This window comes from Monopterus albus, unplaced genomic scaffold (assembly GCF_001952655.1).
Source record: "Monopterus albus unplaced genomic scaffold, M_albus_1.0 scaffold124.1, whole genome shotgun sequence".
NCBI classification, from domain to species: domain Eukaryota; kingdom Metazoa; phylum Chordata; class Actinopteri; order Synbranchiformes; family Synbranchidae; genus Monopterus; species Monopterus albus.
Window position 1 is genome coordinate 589,455 of NW_018128004.1, and position 15,457 is coordinate 604,911.

Consider the following 15,457-nt stretch of genomic DNA (forward strand, 5'->3'; position numbering starts at 1 on the left):
CAGAACTGGATATGGCACAGGTTGCAGGTTGATAGTGGGCCAGTGCTGGGGGGGAGAGCGGATCGGCCATTCCTGAAAAATGTCCTGGGCTTCTGCTGGGTTCAGGCAGGTCCCTCTGGGCTGGGACGCAGGAGTAAGGGAGTACACCCCTACCCTGATGGAGGAGTCGAGATCCTGTGGGCAGGAAGCACTGGAGCGACTTATGTGCCACAAGTCTTGTGGTAGAAAAGTGTCCCAGGGTGAGCCATCCGACCAGTAAGAGTCTAAAAAGGCCTCCTTTCGTAGCTCCCTCACCTGGAGTAGCATGTCCTTAGTCACTGGGAGGTGTGCCAGATGGGACCGGTTCTGGATCAGTGCCTCCATATGAGCACATAGCCGTATGCACTCTGCAGGATGCTGGAGATTGTAAAACCGGTGGCAGAAACTGCTTAATACCGTCCACAACTCCAACACTTTGTCTTTCTCGCTGGCTGAGTTCATTTTGGCCAGATTGTAGTGTTAGGGTCAGAGCATGAAGCTGCCGATAATGTCATGGTGAACTCAATTAAATTGCCAGACAAGGATACGTAAAACAAAACCGTCTCTTTAATAAGAGCACAGACACTGAACAAAAAAAAAACGATACAAGACACGGTGGGAACACAAAACGCAATTACAGGTTCATTTATACAGTCCAGGGTCAGAGCCAGTGAACACATACATCCAAGGAATCCAAAGTTTGTTGTCCAAAAGGGAAATCTTATAATTCATACACAATAGGCAGTCCAAAGTAAGAGGGCAAGGCAGAACAGAATGGTCAAAGTACACGATCCGGGTCAGAACAGAAAACACCAAAAACAAAAACGCTGGAGAGTCAGAGCTGGGGTCTAGAACAATCTGGCAGCGTCCCGGTGGGAGGACGCTGCCTAAATAGGAGTGAAAACAGGTGCAAACACTCAGCAGCAGGTGAACCTAATGTTTGTGATGACTAAAGTAAAAAGACTGTGGTGAAAACAAAAACAGGAAGTGATGTCAAAATAAAAGCACGACAGGAAGCAAACGGAACTGAACCATGACATGAGCTGTGGAAGGGACTGACAACTCAGAGATGTTGATGGTGTTAGGATGGCGTCCTTTGACTTCCCTGCAGACTCATGTGCTAGGAGACAAGATGGCAGCCATTTGCCTAAGCAGGAACTATATCTTCAGACAGCTTAAAAGCTGAACTCAAAGAGCTCTTTGTCTCTGACATTATGACACAAAAGCTATTGACTGCTGATGAGGAAACGAGTGGTCTTCAGCACACATAGTCTTTTAACTCTGCACTAAAGACATGTTCCTGAGTCGGCCAGTCAAATGAGATAAAAGGGGATGCTCTTACGCAATAGCACTGCAGCACTGTCACCATGACAGATGAAAGACATGACATGCAATGAAATGTTAACAACCACTTACAACCAAGCCCTATCATTATGGATTTAAGACACTGGAGCCTCTTGGAAGGAATTCAGGTCTTACATAACAGAAATTTGCCACAGTCATAAACTGAAAGTGCTTTTTTTTTTTTTTTTTTTTTTTAAATTTGAAACTCATTAGTGACTGTTTCTGGCACTCTTGTCAGTGTGCCAGAAAGATGAATATCTTGCAGAGCAACAACCTATACATCTTTGATAACCATGTATTTATTATTGTTATTGTTATTTATTATTGTTTATCTATATTTTCATTCAGTTTTATCTCATGAATATAAAGAGCTACTATAGTCGTATTAGGTTGCATAGACTGATGGTCCTTTTGTCAGTCAGCTATCATGGTGTACAAGTACACCTCTTCTCTTCTGAATGTGATGTTTTTAGTGGGTTGAAGCTCAGGCTGTAGACAAAAACTGTACAAGGTTTGTTTATGAAGCCATTAATTACAGAGAAATATTATTTTTATTGATTTGAAATAATGACTGAATGTAGTGTCTGGAAAAATGATATCTCTTCTATCCACATTTAGTTAATGGTTACTAGGTCCATATTACAACTCCAGCTAGAAGTGGGTGAAGTTGAAGCAGTGTGTATAGTAAATTATAATACATGGTATCTCCTTGAATGTACTGATGGAACTGATTATATAATCAAAATAGTTTAATTCAGTGTGCACAGTCCCACACAAGTTAGTGTCAAGCCCTCTGTGCCCCATTAAATAAATGTAATTGTTTTCTCTGTGTTAACTGGCAGTTGTCTATGTGCTATAAAATGCACACAAAGTTATACTAATACTTGTATGATAATGCTAATCAATAGTGCTCCAGTAATTAGCCAGTGTTGGCAGTAAACAGTATACCCACTAAATATCAGCATTCTACTGTGAGCATGTTAGAATGCTGATGTTAGTTTTTAGCTCAAAGTACCACTGTGCCTATAGCCTCGCTGAGCTGCTAGCTTGGCTGTAAACTCATTTGCAAACAGGTTCAAAACAGCCAGAGCTGGAGTAGGTTTCCCTAAACCTCTTTATTATCTTTGTAGTCTTCAGTCAGCTTTTGCAGCTTCTAAACCTCTTTTTTGTGGTGCACCACTGGTACTACTCCTTGCTATTGTCACTGCTACTAGAATTTCAGTGCTAAGTGGTGATAAAGTGACCACATGAAAAAACTAAATGGTGGGCCATTAAAAGCATGAAAAAAACTAAATGGTGGGCCATTAAAAGACGAAAACAAACTGTCTGTAAATCATCTAAAACAGCTACAAACACAAAGACATACAGTAGTGAAAGATCAGTTTGGATTAATCATGCACATAGAAGTTTACTGCAGAACCAGAACCAGGAATGAACGCCATAGCAAAGATAGTTTTGGGATACGGCTCTTGAGTGTCATATTATGTGAGGTGGCTTGTATATGTGTGTGTGGTGTAGTCACCAGAGGAGGTTGTGACCTCATGACATGATGCCCCACTCATCAACATGAAGCCTGGCAGCAGGCTGAGCTCAGGTCAGCCCTGGGGACACTGTCTTAGCCCTGTCCCTACCTTCACCAGTCTCTTTTTTCAGCTGAGAAAACCTACACATTATTATCCTATCACACTCCAATAGTCCAAAGGATCATATCGTTATAGTCCACATTGTGCGTGTATATGCTTGAGGTGGAAATTAAAAGCCACATAATCGGTTCTGTACCGGAAACAAGTTCCTTGTGTGTAACATACTTGGCCAATAAAGGTGATTATCCTTATCCTATAATGTCAAGAAATGTGAAATTTAACAGTGAAAGAGTGCACAGTGTGACACTATCAAGTAAAGTTATCTCATTGGAACATTAAGACACATGTGGTGCATACAGTCCAATTAATTTTACTCATGGGACTAACAAACAGTAAGCACATTATTGGCCAGTATTACCATTATGCATCCTTCCACTGTGTGGGAGACCTAGATTTCTTTGCAGCTTCACAAGCAGACATGGTAGTCCATATCCAGTGAGTTGTTGTTGCCATGGAAACAGTTAACAATCCAGCTGCCTACTATACAGGTGCCCCTGCTAGTGTGCATGTTCCTATAAAAGTATTTATCTTTTTTCATCCATGAATTATATTTGATTGAAGACGATATGGTAATTTAGTATAGCTAAATAGGATTCTCTTTCATACTGATGATGACAACTGAATTATTAGCCATCCATCCTCTATACCACTTATTTCTGAATATGGTCGCTGGGGGCTGGAGCCTATTCCAGCTGACACTGGGCAAGAGGCGGGGTACAAACCTGGACAGGTCACCAGTCTGTCACAGGGCTGGCATGTAGGCAGACAACCACACACCCTCACACTCATGGGCAATTTAGAGTCACCAGTTTACCTACACTACATGTCTTTGGACTGTGGGTGGAAGCTGGAGCACCCGGAAAGATCCCACACAGGCACAGGGACATGCAAACTCCCACCAGGTTGGCTGGGACTCGAACCTGGAACATTCTTACTGTGAGGCGACAGCGCCAACCACTGTGCAGCTGTACCGCCCCTGAATTATTATTATTGTTGTTGTTTGGTTGATCAAGATAAGCTCCACCAAATTTGTGGATGGTGTACAACAACCTCTTGACATTTAAGGCTGTTCAAGCTCACTGTGACAACTTGTACTTTCATATGATGTGTAAAAAAGCAGCAATATCATGGTTAGTCCCATAGTTAGTTTCTCATTCATGAGCCACATACTGTACTTTCAGTGTTGTGCATCACATGTGTTAATCCATTGTTCAGTCCTGAGCATCGGTTTATGAACTGTCCAGCTATGTTTATCATCCATTGTTCAGTCCTGAGCATCAGTTTATGAACTGTCCAGCTATGTTTATCTCATAAACAGATGTATCAGAGGAAGTGTGATTTCAGGAACCACTGTATGTGACATACTTTAGCACTCTTAGTTACAAACTCAGTAAATCTTGAATGAGAAAACTGGATAATTGTAACCTCAAATTTGCCTTGTAGGCCAGATATACGAGATGTTCACAGACAACCCATTAAGTACTGTGAGGACAAAAAGTTGGGTTGAGCTGTTTTTGCCCAATGAAAAATTGGAGAAGAAAGTGACATCTGAACAAAAAAAATGGCTCTTGGGTTTATTATCTGCTCTGACAGAATATTGCCCTGCTGAGTTTGATAACAAAACTCATATTTTCTCTTTGCCCTCTCATATTTCTTTCTCCCTCCCTCCAGTACTACTGGCTGTTTGTGCTCTCCAGGGGACTGGTGGGCATTGGTGAGTCCAGCTACTCCTCCATCTCTCCAACCATCATAGGGGACCTGTTCACTAATAACTGCCGCACCATGATGCTGTCTGTGTTCTACCTGGCCATCCCCTTGGGAAGGTAAGAACCAGATAGATCTTGTTTTCTTGATGCAGACACTGGGAAACAACAAGGTAATTGTGCTATTTTGTAAGATATTCATGCAGATGTATATCAAAATATAGCTTGGTATTATTAAATCACTCCATACAACCTTGTCTTCAAATGTACAAATTGTACAGAGGAGCCAGCAACATTAACATACAGTAGATCATTGGAATTATCTTCACATAGAGAAGGTCAAACTCTTGTTGCAGTAGCAGCCACACAAAACTCAGGCAGAAAGAAAAGCAGATCTTACAATGGCTGTGTGAAGGTTAAAGCAGGGCGGAGGTCTTTTTGGAGATGGAATTGTGGGGGAAGGAGATATTATTTTGCTTAAATCCAGCTCTTTCAGTGCATTCAGTCAGAAAAAGGGCCAGAGGGAGGAAACAAACAAAGCCAAGTAATAAAATATGAATGTAAGGGTGGATGAGACGTGGGAAAGCCGCTTGAGGTTTATTGTTATATACTATACAGTGCTTATCAGTATGCATCTGAGCTGCTGCATGCTGCTCTGTTTTCCAACTACTGCACACAGAATCACACATAAAGACATGCTAAGGAAAAGGGGAAATGTGCTGCAGTTTTTGGAACAGTGTAAACATAATCACCTAAGCTTTATTTAAATGTATGCAATTATATTATGTAATGTACTAATCATAAGTGTTATTAATGGCACACTGGAGACAAATGAGTAAAGGAAGGACTAACTGCCCTCTGAGTGGTCATGTTATGAGCTGCCAAAATGTTTGGGTCACAGTAAGCTGCCCAGCAACACAGACAATAGAAGGTGAAAGAGTTGGCCTCACTAAAGTGCAGTCAAACATCCTATCCAGTCTCCCACTTGTTTGTCTTTAGTGAGGTTGTTGTGACCATTTCCAGGAAATTACCTCAGGAATTACACTGGGTTCACAGGAAATAGTTTCCCCCTGCTCTCGTTTTTGTCTTCTATCATTTTTAAACCTGACCCAATGGACATGGTTCTGTGCAGTGCCAGTGTTTGATGTGAGTGTGTTTTTCAAGCTTGAGTTTTAGTGTTGGTGTTGAACTTTCCAAACACTCTCTGGGTGGACTGTGATAAGATTAGCCTTTAGTCACTCACTGGAAATATCATATGCTGTCTGAGCCCGTTTATACTGTGGTGTTATTTTTGGAGAACTAATCAGGGAAGCACTACTGTAGACTGTTTCCCTGTTGGCCCTCAGTGTGTAGACTAATGTATGTGTGCTAAACCAGTTATACATGTTTTGGCCCTTTAGCAGCCAGTGCTGATAAGAACAAACTCCGATGTTCTGTTGGTTACATTTGATCATCAATCTATTGCTCCAAGCTGGTATATGCGAAACATCTACACACCGACCCAAAAAGTGCAAAGAAATCAGGATGTCTGATTTACTTTTAAGGATAAGGATAATTTTACTGACTAATTTCAGTGAAGAGGCTTAGTGAAATATTAGATGAAACTACAGCACAACAAATTAAAGAACAGAACCAATCAGCAAAATCATCTTTAGTGCTACTTGGCATAGATTCACCATATCTTTGAACTGCTGCTGAAGGGATGAACACCATGTTCCAAAAGATATTCCATCATTTGTAGGAGGTGGCTTGTGTTAGGCCAGTCTTAACTTTGCTGTCATTTATTCTTATGCATATTAGATGGCTTCACAAAAATAAAGGCAGACTTATTTTAAACCTGAAATGTTACACACCCTGCCCCCAAACTAAATCAGACCTAAGAGGCATGTTTTCATGGCCACAATCAGTGACACCTGCTGACCCCAAATGTCAAAACTGAGCAGGACATGGCTGATACTTTACAGTTAGCAAACAATGATTTGGAGCAATCAAAATGAAAGGACAAAGCTTTGGAGAGTGAAGTAACCTACTGGAAATCTACAGTAGTAAGGGCATCTTTCATTTGCCTGAGAACACTATCCTGAGCCTGACTGACAAGTTAGTCAAGTTAGTAGTTTTTTGTTAACTCAAACCCAGAAATCGTGGTAAATTAGCCCTACTGTTGATAGTGAAGCAGTAGACAACTTCAATGGATTTACAGTACATTGTTTAGATCAATCTGAATATTAACAGTTTGTTTGCCTTTGTGTTTTGATGTTGGCGGTTGATGTACATCATTGCCCTTAAGTTTCATAGCTATACTGTGTGATTTAGACCTTGTAACTGGCCATATCATTAAATTCACATGATTTTCACAGGTACTTTCATGTGTATGAAAGTACCTGTGGGATAGCAAAGGAAACAGGGCCATTCTCAAAAAGTGTCTGATCTGCTCATGGTGATCACCACTGACTAATATCAATAACTAAACAGATCTTTGACTACTACCTCATTGTGTTGAAGATAATGCCTGTATATTCTGCTTTGCCAGTCATGCCCTCAGTTTGCCCTTTCAAATTATTTGACCTTTCAATGCTGATGCTGTCTAACAGCAGTGATATGCACAGCGTAACAACCTTTGGGCATTTGATCTGATCTAGTAATATTTGTGTCAAAGCATTTCACTGTTTCCCTTTATAACACAAGCACATACTTTGACTCAGCTAAATTGGAGTGAAATTCAATTACACTGTGACAAAAGCTGCCTTTGGTCAGACAACCATGTTAGTACAATGCTTTGTTGGTTCATGGGCTGGAACTTTGCACATGGATTCTGTGACTACATGCACAAATCACATCTATAAATAAACCAACTAAGCAAGTTGCTGCTGGTGCTTTGATCCATGACACTGTTATAGGCTCTCCATGTCAAGTACCCAAACACTCACTGCAGCTTTAACCAGATTACAAACAGGATGTGTGTAGTGTAGGCATTAGCTTGGGTGATGGAAATGACAGCCATGATGAGGTCTGGACACTGACTCATATGCTTTAGATATAAGTAATGAAATGTTTTGGGCTAATATGCAGTCTTTGTGTCTCTGCAGTGGGTTGGGTTATATCCTGGGCTCTGGCGCCAAGGAGGTTGCAGGAGACTGGCACTGGGCACTGAGGGTAAGGTCATCATTATTATCTTCCAACACTGTACATACCCACCCAAACATACACAAAGACAAAGAGGAGTCCTTCCTGCGGTGATGAGGCATGTCACGTATCTGGGGTGAGAGGGGTCAGTGGTGGAAGAAGCACCCGGGGGACACAAAATACATTGCCAAAGAGGCGCTCCAGGCTCTGACACTGCAGAAAAGTGACAGAGGAGAGAGAGCTAAGGAGTGAATAACTCACACACACACACACACACACACACACATCCAGCTGTGCCTGCAGCCTTCTGCAGAACCATTCCTAAAAATGTTCTTTAAAAAATCCCCCCCAAAATACCCATCAAATTCACTCAACAACTTCAAATTTGTGTTTAAACTAAAACTGTATGCAGTTCAGTTTTGATCCAACGGATGCAGCAAGAAGAGTGGATTTCTAGTAAATATCAAGGCTGATGTCTTTCTCAGCTGCTGTAAACACATTTATCTTTCATTAAACTTTACCCACGGAGGTCATCTCCGCTGAAGTGGGATCAATGTCAGCCTTGGTGAAATAACAAGGTCTACTGGGGTCTACTGTCCTTTTCACTGCAGGAACTTAATGGAACATAGTGTTAATGTTTAGCCACTATCTGTATGTTATGGGTCCTGATTTTATTTTCACTGTTCACCACACACAATGGGGAGAAGTTCCTAGAGGGGAGGGTTTGGTCAGGACATAAATTAAATGAATGTGGATTGTGATTGGTCAGACAAATATTTCTTTACGTCACATTAAAAAGTACGGGGGCAACCACAGAACAATAACCACCAATTTACTGCAGCAGCAGAGGAACAATGGAAAGTGCGTGGAAGGGAGATGATGACGTCTAAGCCCCGAAAATCACTTACAAAATGCTATTCAGGTAAAGAAAAATCACTAGGCTAAAATTAACTCAGGGTTGGGTCAATATAGCGGTGACACAATAATGGGTTGATTTTGCCCAGTGTGTACAGGTAGAAAACCACAGACAGCAAGAATTTGTTTTGATGCAGTGACCCAACAATTGCAATGGCTCAAAACAACCCAACTAGGTACTGTACTATATTGACCCCACAGTGGGTCAATTTGTATACCACTGACTCTTAAGATATAAAAAAATGTAATGGAGTTGACCAGGCACAAAGACTCATTTGTTTTGGCTCACAAAATGCCCCACAGGCACCCCATAAGCATTAAGCTGGATCTCTTTTAATTAGAGACAAATTTCAACTCTCAGGAGAAATGAATCTTTAGAAATTTGCTGAGACATCCATCTTCATGAAGTATTGCTTCAAATGAACTTTTTTTTTTTTTACAAGCCGCACCCTTAGTGTGCCCTAAGGAGCAGACAAAGGTGTTAAATCTAGAACATAAATCACTGCTGCCAAAGCACTTTTTTCTACTTGGACTCCACTGAGTACTTGAGACAAAACATTTGGAGACAAACAGCTAAGACATACCAGTCATAATGGAAGGAACTAGTGACAGCAGCACACAGGACTCCCCAGGAGCCACTCACTTCAGGGTCAGCTTTTAAAATTCTTGCAACAAATTATGACCTGATGCTTCTAAGGAACTGTTTGACATTTAAAGGACGACATTAAACATTCTCTCAGCATGTTGTAGGGAGGAGATTCCTGGAAATGACAGCTCACAGAGATTGAGGAAACAGGAAGTCCATTTCTTCTTGCCTTGGTGGAACATTAAAAACACAAAACAAAGAACGGGGCATTTTGTTCCAAAGCAGCTACAATGACATTCCAATAAAACAATCCCAAAGTCAATTAATCACTGGTGTGGCATGCAGAAGAAAACAAATACCAGGACATGAAACGGGGTCTGTGTGGCAGTGTCACGATTTAAGGAAAAAACACTGTAGCACTTCCGTTTGTTTTTGCACCATCTCTTCAGCTACAGTACCTTTCTGGAAACATGGACATTAAGAAGGAACATGATGGAGATGCATATAAATGAGGAGCATGAGGGGGTAGTAGCTGATTTGTTTGATGACCAACCATCCATACAGGAAGTGTCTAATGGTCCCTGTGGGAGTTAAGGTCTAAGATCACAGACTCCTGGTATCTTGTTGAATAATTATGAAAAGTCTTCAGAGCAAAACTTAAGCAAAAAAGGCAAATATTTATTTTACTCTTCAATGAGATGAGCTCTATCTTTCATTCAGCTGCACATCATAAGAATTTGAATGCTGGTCAATCCAATTAAGTTACTCCACACATGCAGAAGAAGATTAGACACACAATAGAGAAAAAGAAAATGATCAGTATCACCTCTGAGACAGACCATAACCATTGTGCTGAACTGCATTATCAGACACATTATGAGCCACACACACACACACTGTACTGTATACCCTCACACACACATCTCACAGTACCACTTTATAGGCTTTATAAGCTACAAAATATAATATAATGAATTTCCCCTGACATACAAAATTGGTTTTGCTTTTGTGAACAATTTGTTTTAGTCAAACAAATCCTTTCCCTCACATTCCATCCTGCCTTTTGTCTTTGTCCCCTCCATGTAGACACACACAGGCACAAACATGCTCCTGCATAATCCATGAAAGAAAAGATGATAGTGAACATAATAACAGATGGGCACTTATGAGGTTTTCACCTTGGTACAAAGCTCACAAAGCAGCTCTCTAAGCTAAAAATCTCTTCTAAAGTCTTGCATGCTTACACACATAGACAAGCAAACACACATAAACACACACAGACTTTGCCAACAGAGTAAGCAGATGTAATGTTCTTAGCTCCAGAGGGCTTGTACAGGATGTCAAGTGTATCTGCAAACACAGTGGCCGTCCATTCAGATTGTAAACAAACTGTTCTTTGTCTGGTATTTAATATCTGTCTCCTCCAAACCATTCCCCAGTCTGACTGAGTATGAATGACTATCCAGTCAGTATTATGTGTTAACATAGCCTGAGGTCTCATTCATCATTCTGTCCCGGTAGGTGTCCCCAGTTTTAGGGATCACTGCAGGAACTCTGATCCTGCTCTTTGTGCCTGAGCCAAAGAGAGGCAGTGACCAGATGGGAGGACGCATCAGGACCCGCACCTCCTGGTTCTGTGACATGAAGGCCCTCACCAGGAAGTAAGATCCAGCTTCAGGGGATATACTAGATTTTGGGAGACTGGCCTGTTTCTCATTTTTCCAATCTTATCAATGGTCTTATCAAGGTCCTAAATGTATCACTAAGCTCATTAAGAGCCATACATGCCATCACTTCAGCTTACACTTGTGGAATGACTGGTGACAAGACATATATATCAGATCTTTTGGATATGATCAATCATTCCACAGGAAATTAATCAGCAACTATTTTGAAAATTGACTGAAGTCAGTTCTCATATAAAAAAATTATAAACTTTTGAAGATTCCAGCTTCTAAAATATGAGAATTCTCACATTATAGTCAATTCAATATCTTTGGGCTTTAGGATGTTAGTCAGACAAAACCAGACATCTCCTAGAGCTGTAGAAAAGTTGTTTCACAGTTTTTGATGTTTTCTAGTCTAAACAGTTAATCAAATAATGAAGCAATAAAAATAATCCTTGCACACCAGATAGAAACATACATACTTATTCACATACATTCGCTCATGGTTAGTCTAAAGTAGTCATTAGAAACGAAAATGTCAACACAAGACCCAGTGACACAGTGAAGTAGTGCCATCCACTCTCCATCGCACTGCAGTACTGCTGAACTGTGAAGAGTGCTTTGCATCAGTGACACTGTAGGCCCTTGTTGTTATATGACCTGTGGGCTACATTTCTTTTATAAAAATGTTGCAACTGTATATACAGCTAGGCAGATTTAGTTAGACTATTTTAGTTAAACAACCACATATTCATCCCTATCGCAGTGAGACTGTTAGCAATACAAAGTCTCCCTCATTCTTCACCTACTGAAGCACAAAAGCATTTAAACACTGTGTTAGTTTTGTCTGTCTTTTTAAAACTGTCAGCTTTATCTGCATATCATTTTCACTTTACTCACCAATATGCATTAGAGCAGATTTTAATTCTCACTGTCTTACTTGGAAATGATGATAATCTAGTCCAAACAGATAATATGCAGTTATTATCACATAGAAAGAGCTAGTGGCAGTGAGCTGTTTGAGATTATGTGACTGACAGCAGTAGAGTGTTTATTTTTTGTCATTTGTGAGCCAAGATCATCAGCTGTTTAATTTTCTGTTTGTGCATTTCTTCACATCCAGTCGGAGCTATGTGTTCTCCACCCTGGCATCATCGGCAGTGTCCTTTGCCACGGGTGCATTCGGTATTTGGATTCCTCAGTACCTGGTCAGAGCCCAGGTGGTGCAGAAGACAGCAGTAGAACTCTGTGCAAATAACATCTGCAGTAGCACAGAGAGGTGAGAGGCTAGTGTCTAAACAGAGAGCACAGGCTTTGAAGTCATGCTGCTTCTGTTTGACTTGTGTAATCTGAAATTTTGTATAAGATACTGCCATGCTTTTTTTACTGCATGTTAAAAGCTGGATGACCTAGGTTCAGGTGGCTCAATGCCATTATATTATGTTGCTTTTATTTATTTATTCTGGAAGTAATTCAGTGTTGCACCATTAGTTATATTAAACCAATTTTTTTTTTACATGTTCATGCCTTAGACTTCATCTGAATGTTTGCATTAAAAAATTACTTGAGATAAAAATGAACTGACAGTTATTTCCTCTCTTCTCTGCTGTGTAGTCTAATCTTCGGTGCAATCACCTGTGTGACGGGTCTATTAGGCGTGGTCATTGGGGCGGCCACCACACGCCTGTGTCGCCAGAAGACGGCGCGTGCTGACCCGCTGGTGTGCGCTGTCAGCATGCTGGGCTCAGCCATCTTCATCTGCCTCATCTTTGTGGTGGCCAAGAAGAACATCATAGGAGCTTATGTAAGGCTCATTTCCTCTAACGTTTGTGCATATGTATTGTATCTACAGGCGGATGTTGCCTCCTTTTCAAACCAGGAGGGAGTTGTGATTAAGCCCAGTTTTGCTTTCCTACTCCAATGAATCAACAGTCCTACAGTAAGAGTGTTATTAGTTTGTTAACTGTGGATTGGCCTTAGGGTAAGAAAATCAAAAGGGACAGTCTGGTAAACAATGAGAAGAGAACTCACCAAATTGGTGTTAATAATTGAATCAGGAGTAAAGAGGATACCTTGCCAGATGCCAGCTCTTTTCAGACCCATAGAGGCAGTGAATGGGCGTTGCTCCTCATAATGACTAGCTTTAATTGCAGGTTAGACTGAGATGGCCTAGGGAGCATCAGATAGCAGAGGTTCTTAACTCATCTGGCCAAAAGCTGAAGGTCTCAGGAAAAGGCACAGAGTGCTTGTCAGTCTGAAGCAGGAAAGGGTGCAACTTAACAATCACTGGCCTAAAACAATGCAGTCTGAGTTGTTGGACTCACCAAGCACACATTTCTCACTCCTAGCAAGTTGGCCAGTAATAATGTTGGAAGGCTGGAAATGATGGAAAATATTTCCCATGCGTGTAAGGAGACAAAACAAACATATCCTAAATATGTGACCTTGGCTGATGTTGACATGAACCTTTGGCTGTCGGATCGGGATTTTTACAGTACATGTGAGGTGTGATTATGACATAATGACCTTGGTAGGGTTAGGGTGTTTTCTAAAGTGTGATTACACACCATTTTAATGAAGAAGAAGAATACTGACTAGTAAATGTATTAATTGAATGGTCCACAAGTAAATGCTGTATATTATCATTCAGCAGGTGCTAAACAAAGTCATTCCTACAGTAAGTGACATATGATAACTGATATAAATAATGATTTTAATGTAATGAATTGAATTTTATATGAGTTTTTATGAAGTCAAAGGCACACATTCATTACATGTTTGACAGAAGCATCATTCAGCCAATGAGAACTGAGGCACATATTAATTACATGAGTGCAGATCTATTTCCTGTGTGACAGAAACAGACGTTACCTTTTGAGATGCACTAAAATAACACCTGGTTTCTTTTCCTGTATATTTTATAAAGATACAGATGATTGATGTTTGTTCATGTTTTATGTAGGATTCTCTCTCAGATCAATCTCCACAGATAAAGTATTTTGTTGTGAGAAATGGTTAAAACAAAGTATTCTTTTAACTGTAACAGGCCTAAGTTCAAATATGCAACTTCACATCTTCTCAGACTATTATTGTAAATGATTAAATCATCTTACAGTACAGCAGCACTTGTAAGTGATCAGCTCAGGTTTCCTAGTAAAAGAGCTTACAGATGCGTCATATTATAGGCGTCACGTGGTTGTAATGGTCGGTGCTGCTCCATCAAATCTGAATGCCCCGTTGTACATAGCTGTTGTCTCATCAGCACACAGATAATCTGGCAAAGAGGCTGGCTCTGCATACCTGAGAGGCAACAGGTCGGTCACGGTGTCTGGTCTGCAGCATAAAATCTAGAATCTCTGCCAGACTCCTTCTGTGGTCCTCTGAACTAAACTGGTATGGCCTACTAGCAGAAAGGTTTTTCTCCACAGGAAACACATATCAATTGTCCACAAGATTTGACTGGAACCAGATCCCTCTTTTAAGAAAATGGCCAAATACTGTAGCAACACCAGTGTACAAGCCTGTGTATATAGAGTAGCCTACATTTACATATAGTACGTCAGCTCCACTTGTTATTTACAGTTTACATTCTCCACATTTTTCATATTTTCCACATTTAATAAACGGCTTTGGAAAAATAAACATTCTTTGTCATCTCGTGCTGTTTTTCAGCTTTCAGGCAAAATACTTGGCTCAGTGGGACAAAATGAAAGCCTCAGCATCCACGTATAATTGGGCCACAGCATAATAACATGTTTTTAAAGCACCGCAGCCAAAGCACTTTTATTCAGTAGTGGATTCCCACACACTGGAACAATATCTGCAACCTCCTCTTTTGGCTTCACATTCGGTTACCAGTCTGTTGTACAGCAGAAATTAGCTGATCTTAATTAGCACCACTAAATGCGCAATTTCTTCTTCTTTATTTAGGTTTGCATCTTCATAGGAGAGACGCTGCTTTTCCTAAACTGGGCCATAACAGCAGACATTTTAATGGTGAGTACTGAGAACCTATATTTATCCACTGGGTCAGTGGAAATTCCTGTAACTATACTGTACCATATGGTGATGGGTCAATTAGAAACTGTTTTGACCTGTGACATGTATCACAGGAATAAGTAGACTTTTACAGTTTGAGTGAATCTGGTAATTACTTTTTTGACCAAGACTGATTCATATACAGCTCATGGAAACAAACAGAGAGGGGTAAGTTTTGTTTTGTAAAAGTAAAAATAGAAGGTTGAGTGAGCCAAATGAAATTAGACTCTCAGTAAGTGATTGTGAAAACCATGTCTTTAATTTGTAATTAGGCTGGGGAGACAGAGAAAAGCTGGTCTTCCCATGTGCATTACTGATGACTGCAGGAGTCATTTTAACATGAGTGACAGGGTCTTTCTGCCTCTGTCTATAAATCACCTTATACAATCTCATATATTTTCACCCTCCATTTCTCTCTAT

General features: G+C 40.6%; 1 protein-coding gene across 2 annotated transcripts in view; it reads left to right on the forward strand.

Moving 5' to 3' along the window:
* The window catches only part of spns2 (SPNS lysolipid transporter 2, sphingosine-1-phosphate), a 68,774-nt gene that overhangs the window by 39,455 nt on the left and 13,862 nt on the right, over positions 1 to 15,457 (forward strand). For both annotated transcript variants that reach the window (XM_020612375.1, XM_020612374.1), the window contains exons 4-9: positions 4,677 to 4,828; positions 7,795 to 7,861; positions 10,854 to 10,993; positions 12,123 to 12,278; positions 12,614 to 12,803; positions 14,930 to 14,995. In XM_020612375.1, the coding sequence (XP_020468031.1) occupies positions 4,677 to 4,828; positions 7,795 to 7,861; positions 10,854 to 10,993; positions 12,123 to 12,278; positions 12,614 to 12,803; positions 14,930 to 14,995 (771 nt within the window). The remainder of the gene's footprint in view (positions 1 to 4,676; positions 4,829 to 7,794; positions 7,862 to 10,853; positions 10,994 to 12,122; positions 12,279 to 12,613; positions 12,804 to 14,929; positions 14,996 to 15,457) is intronic.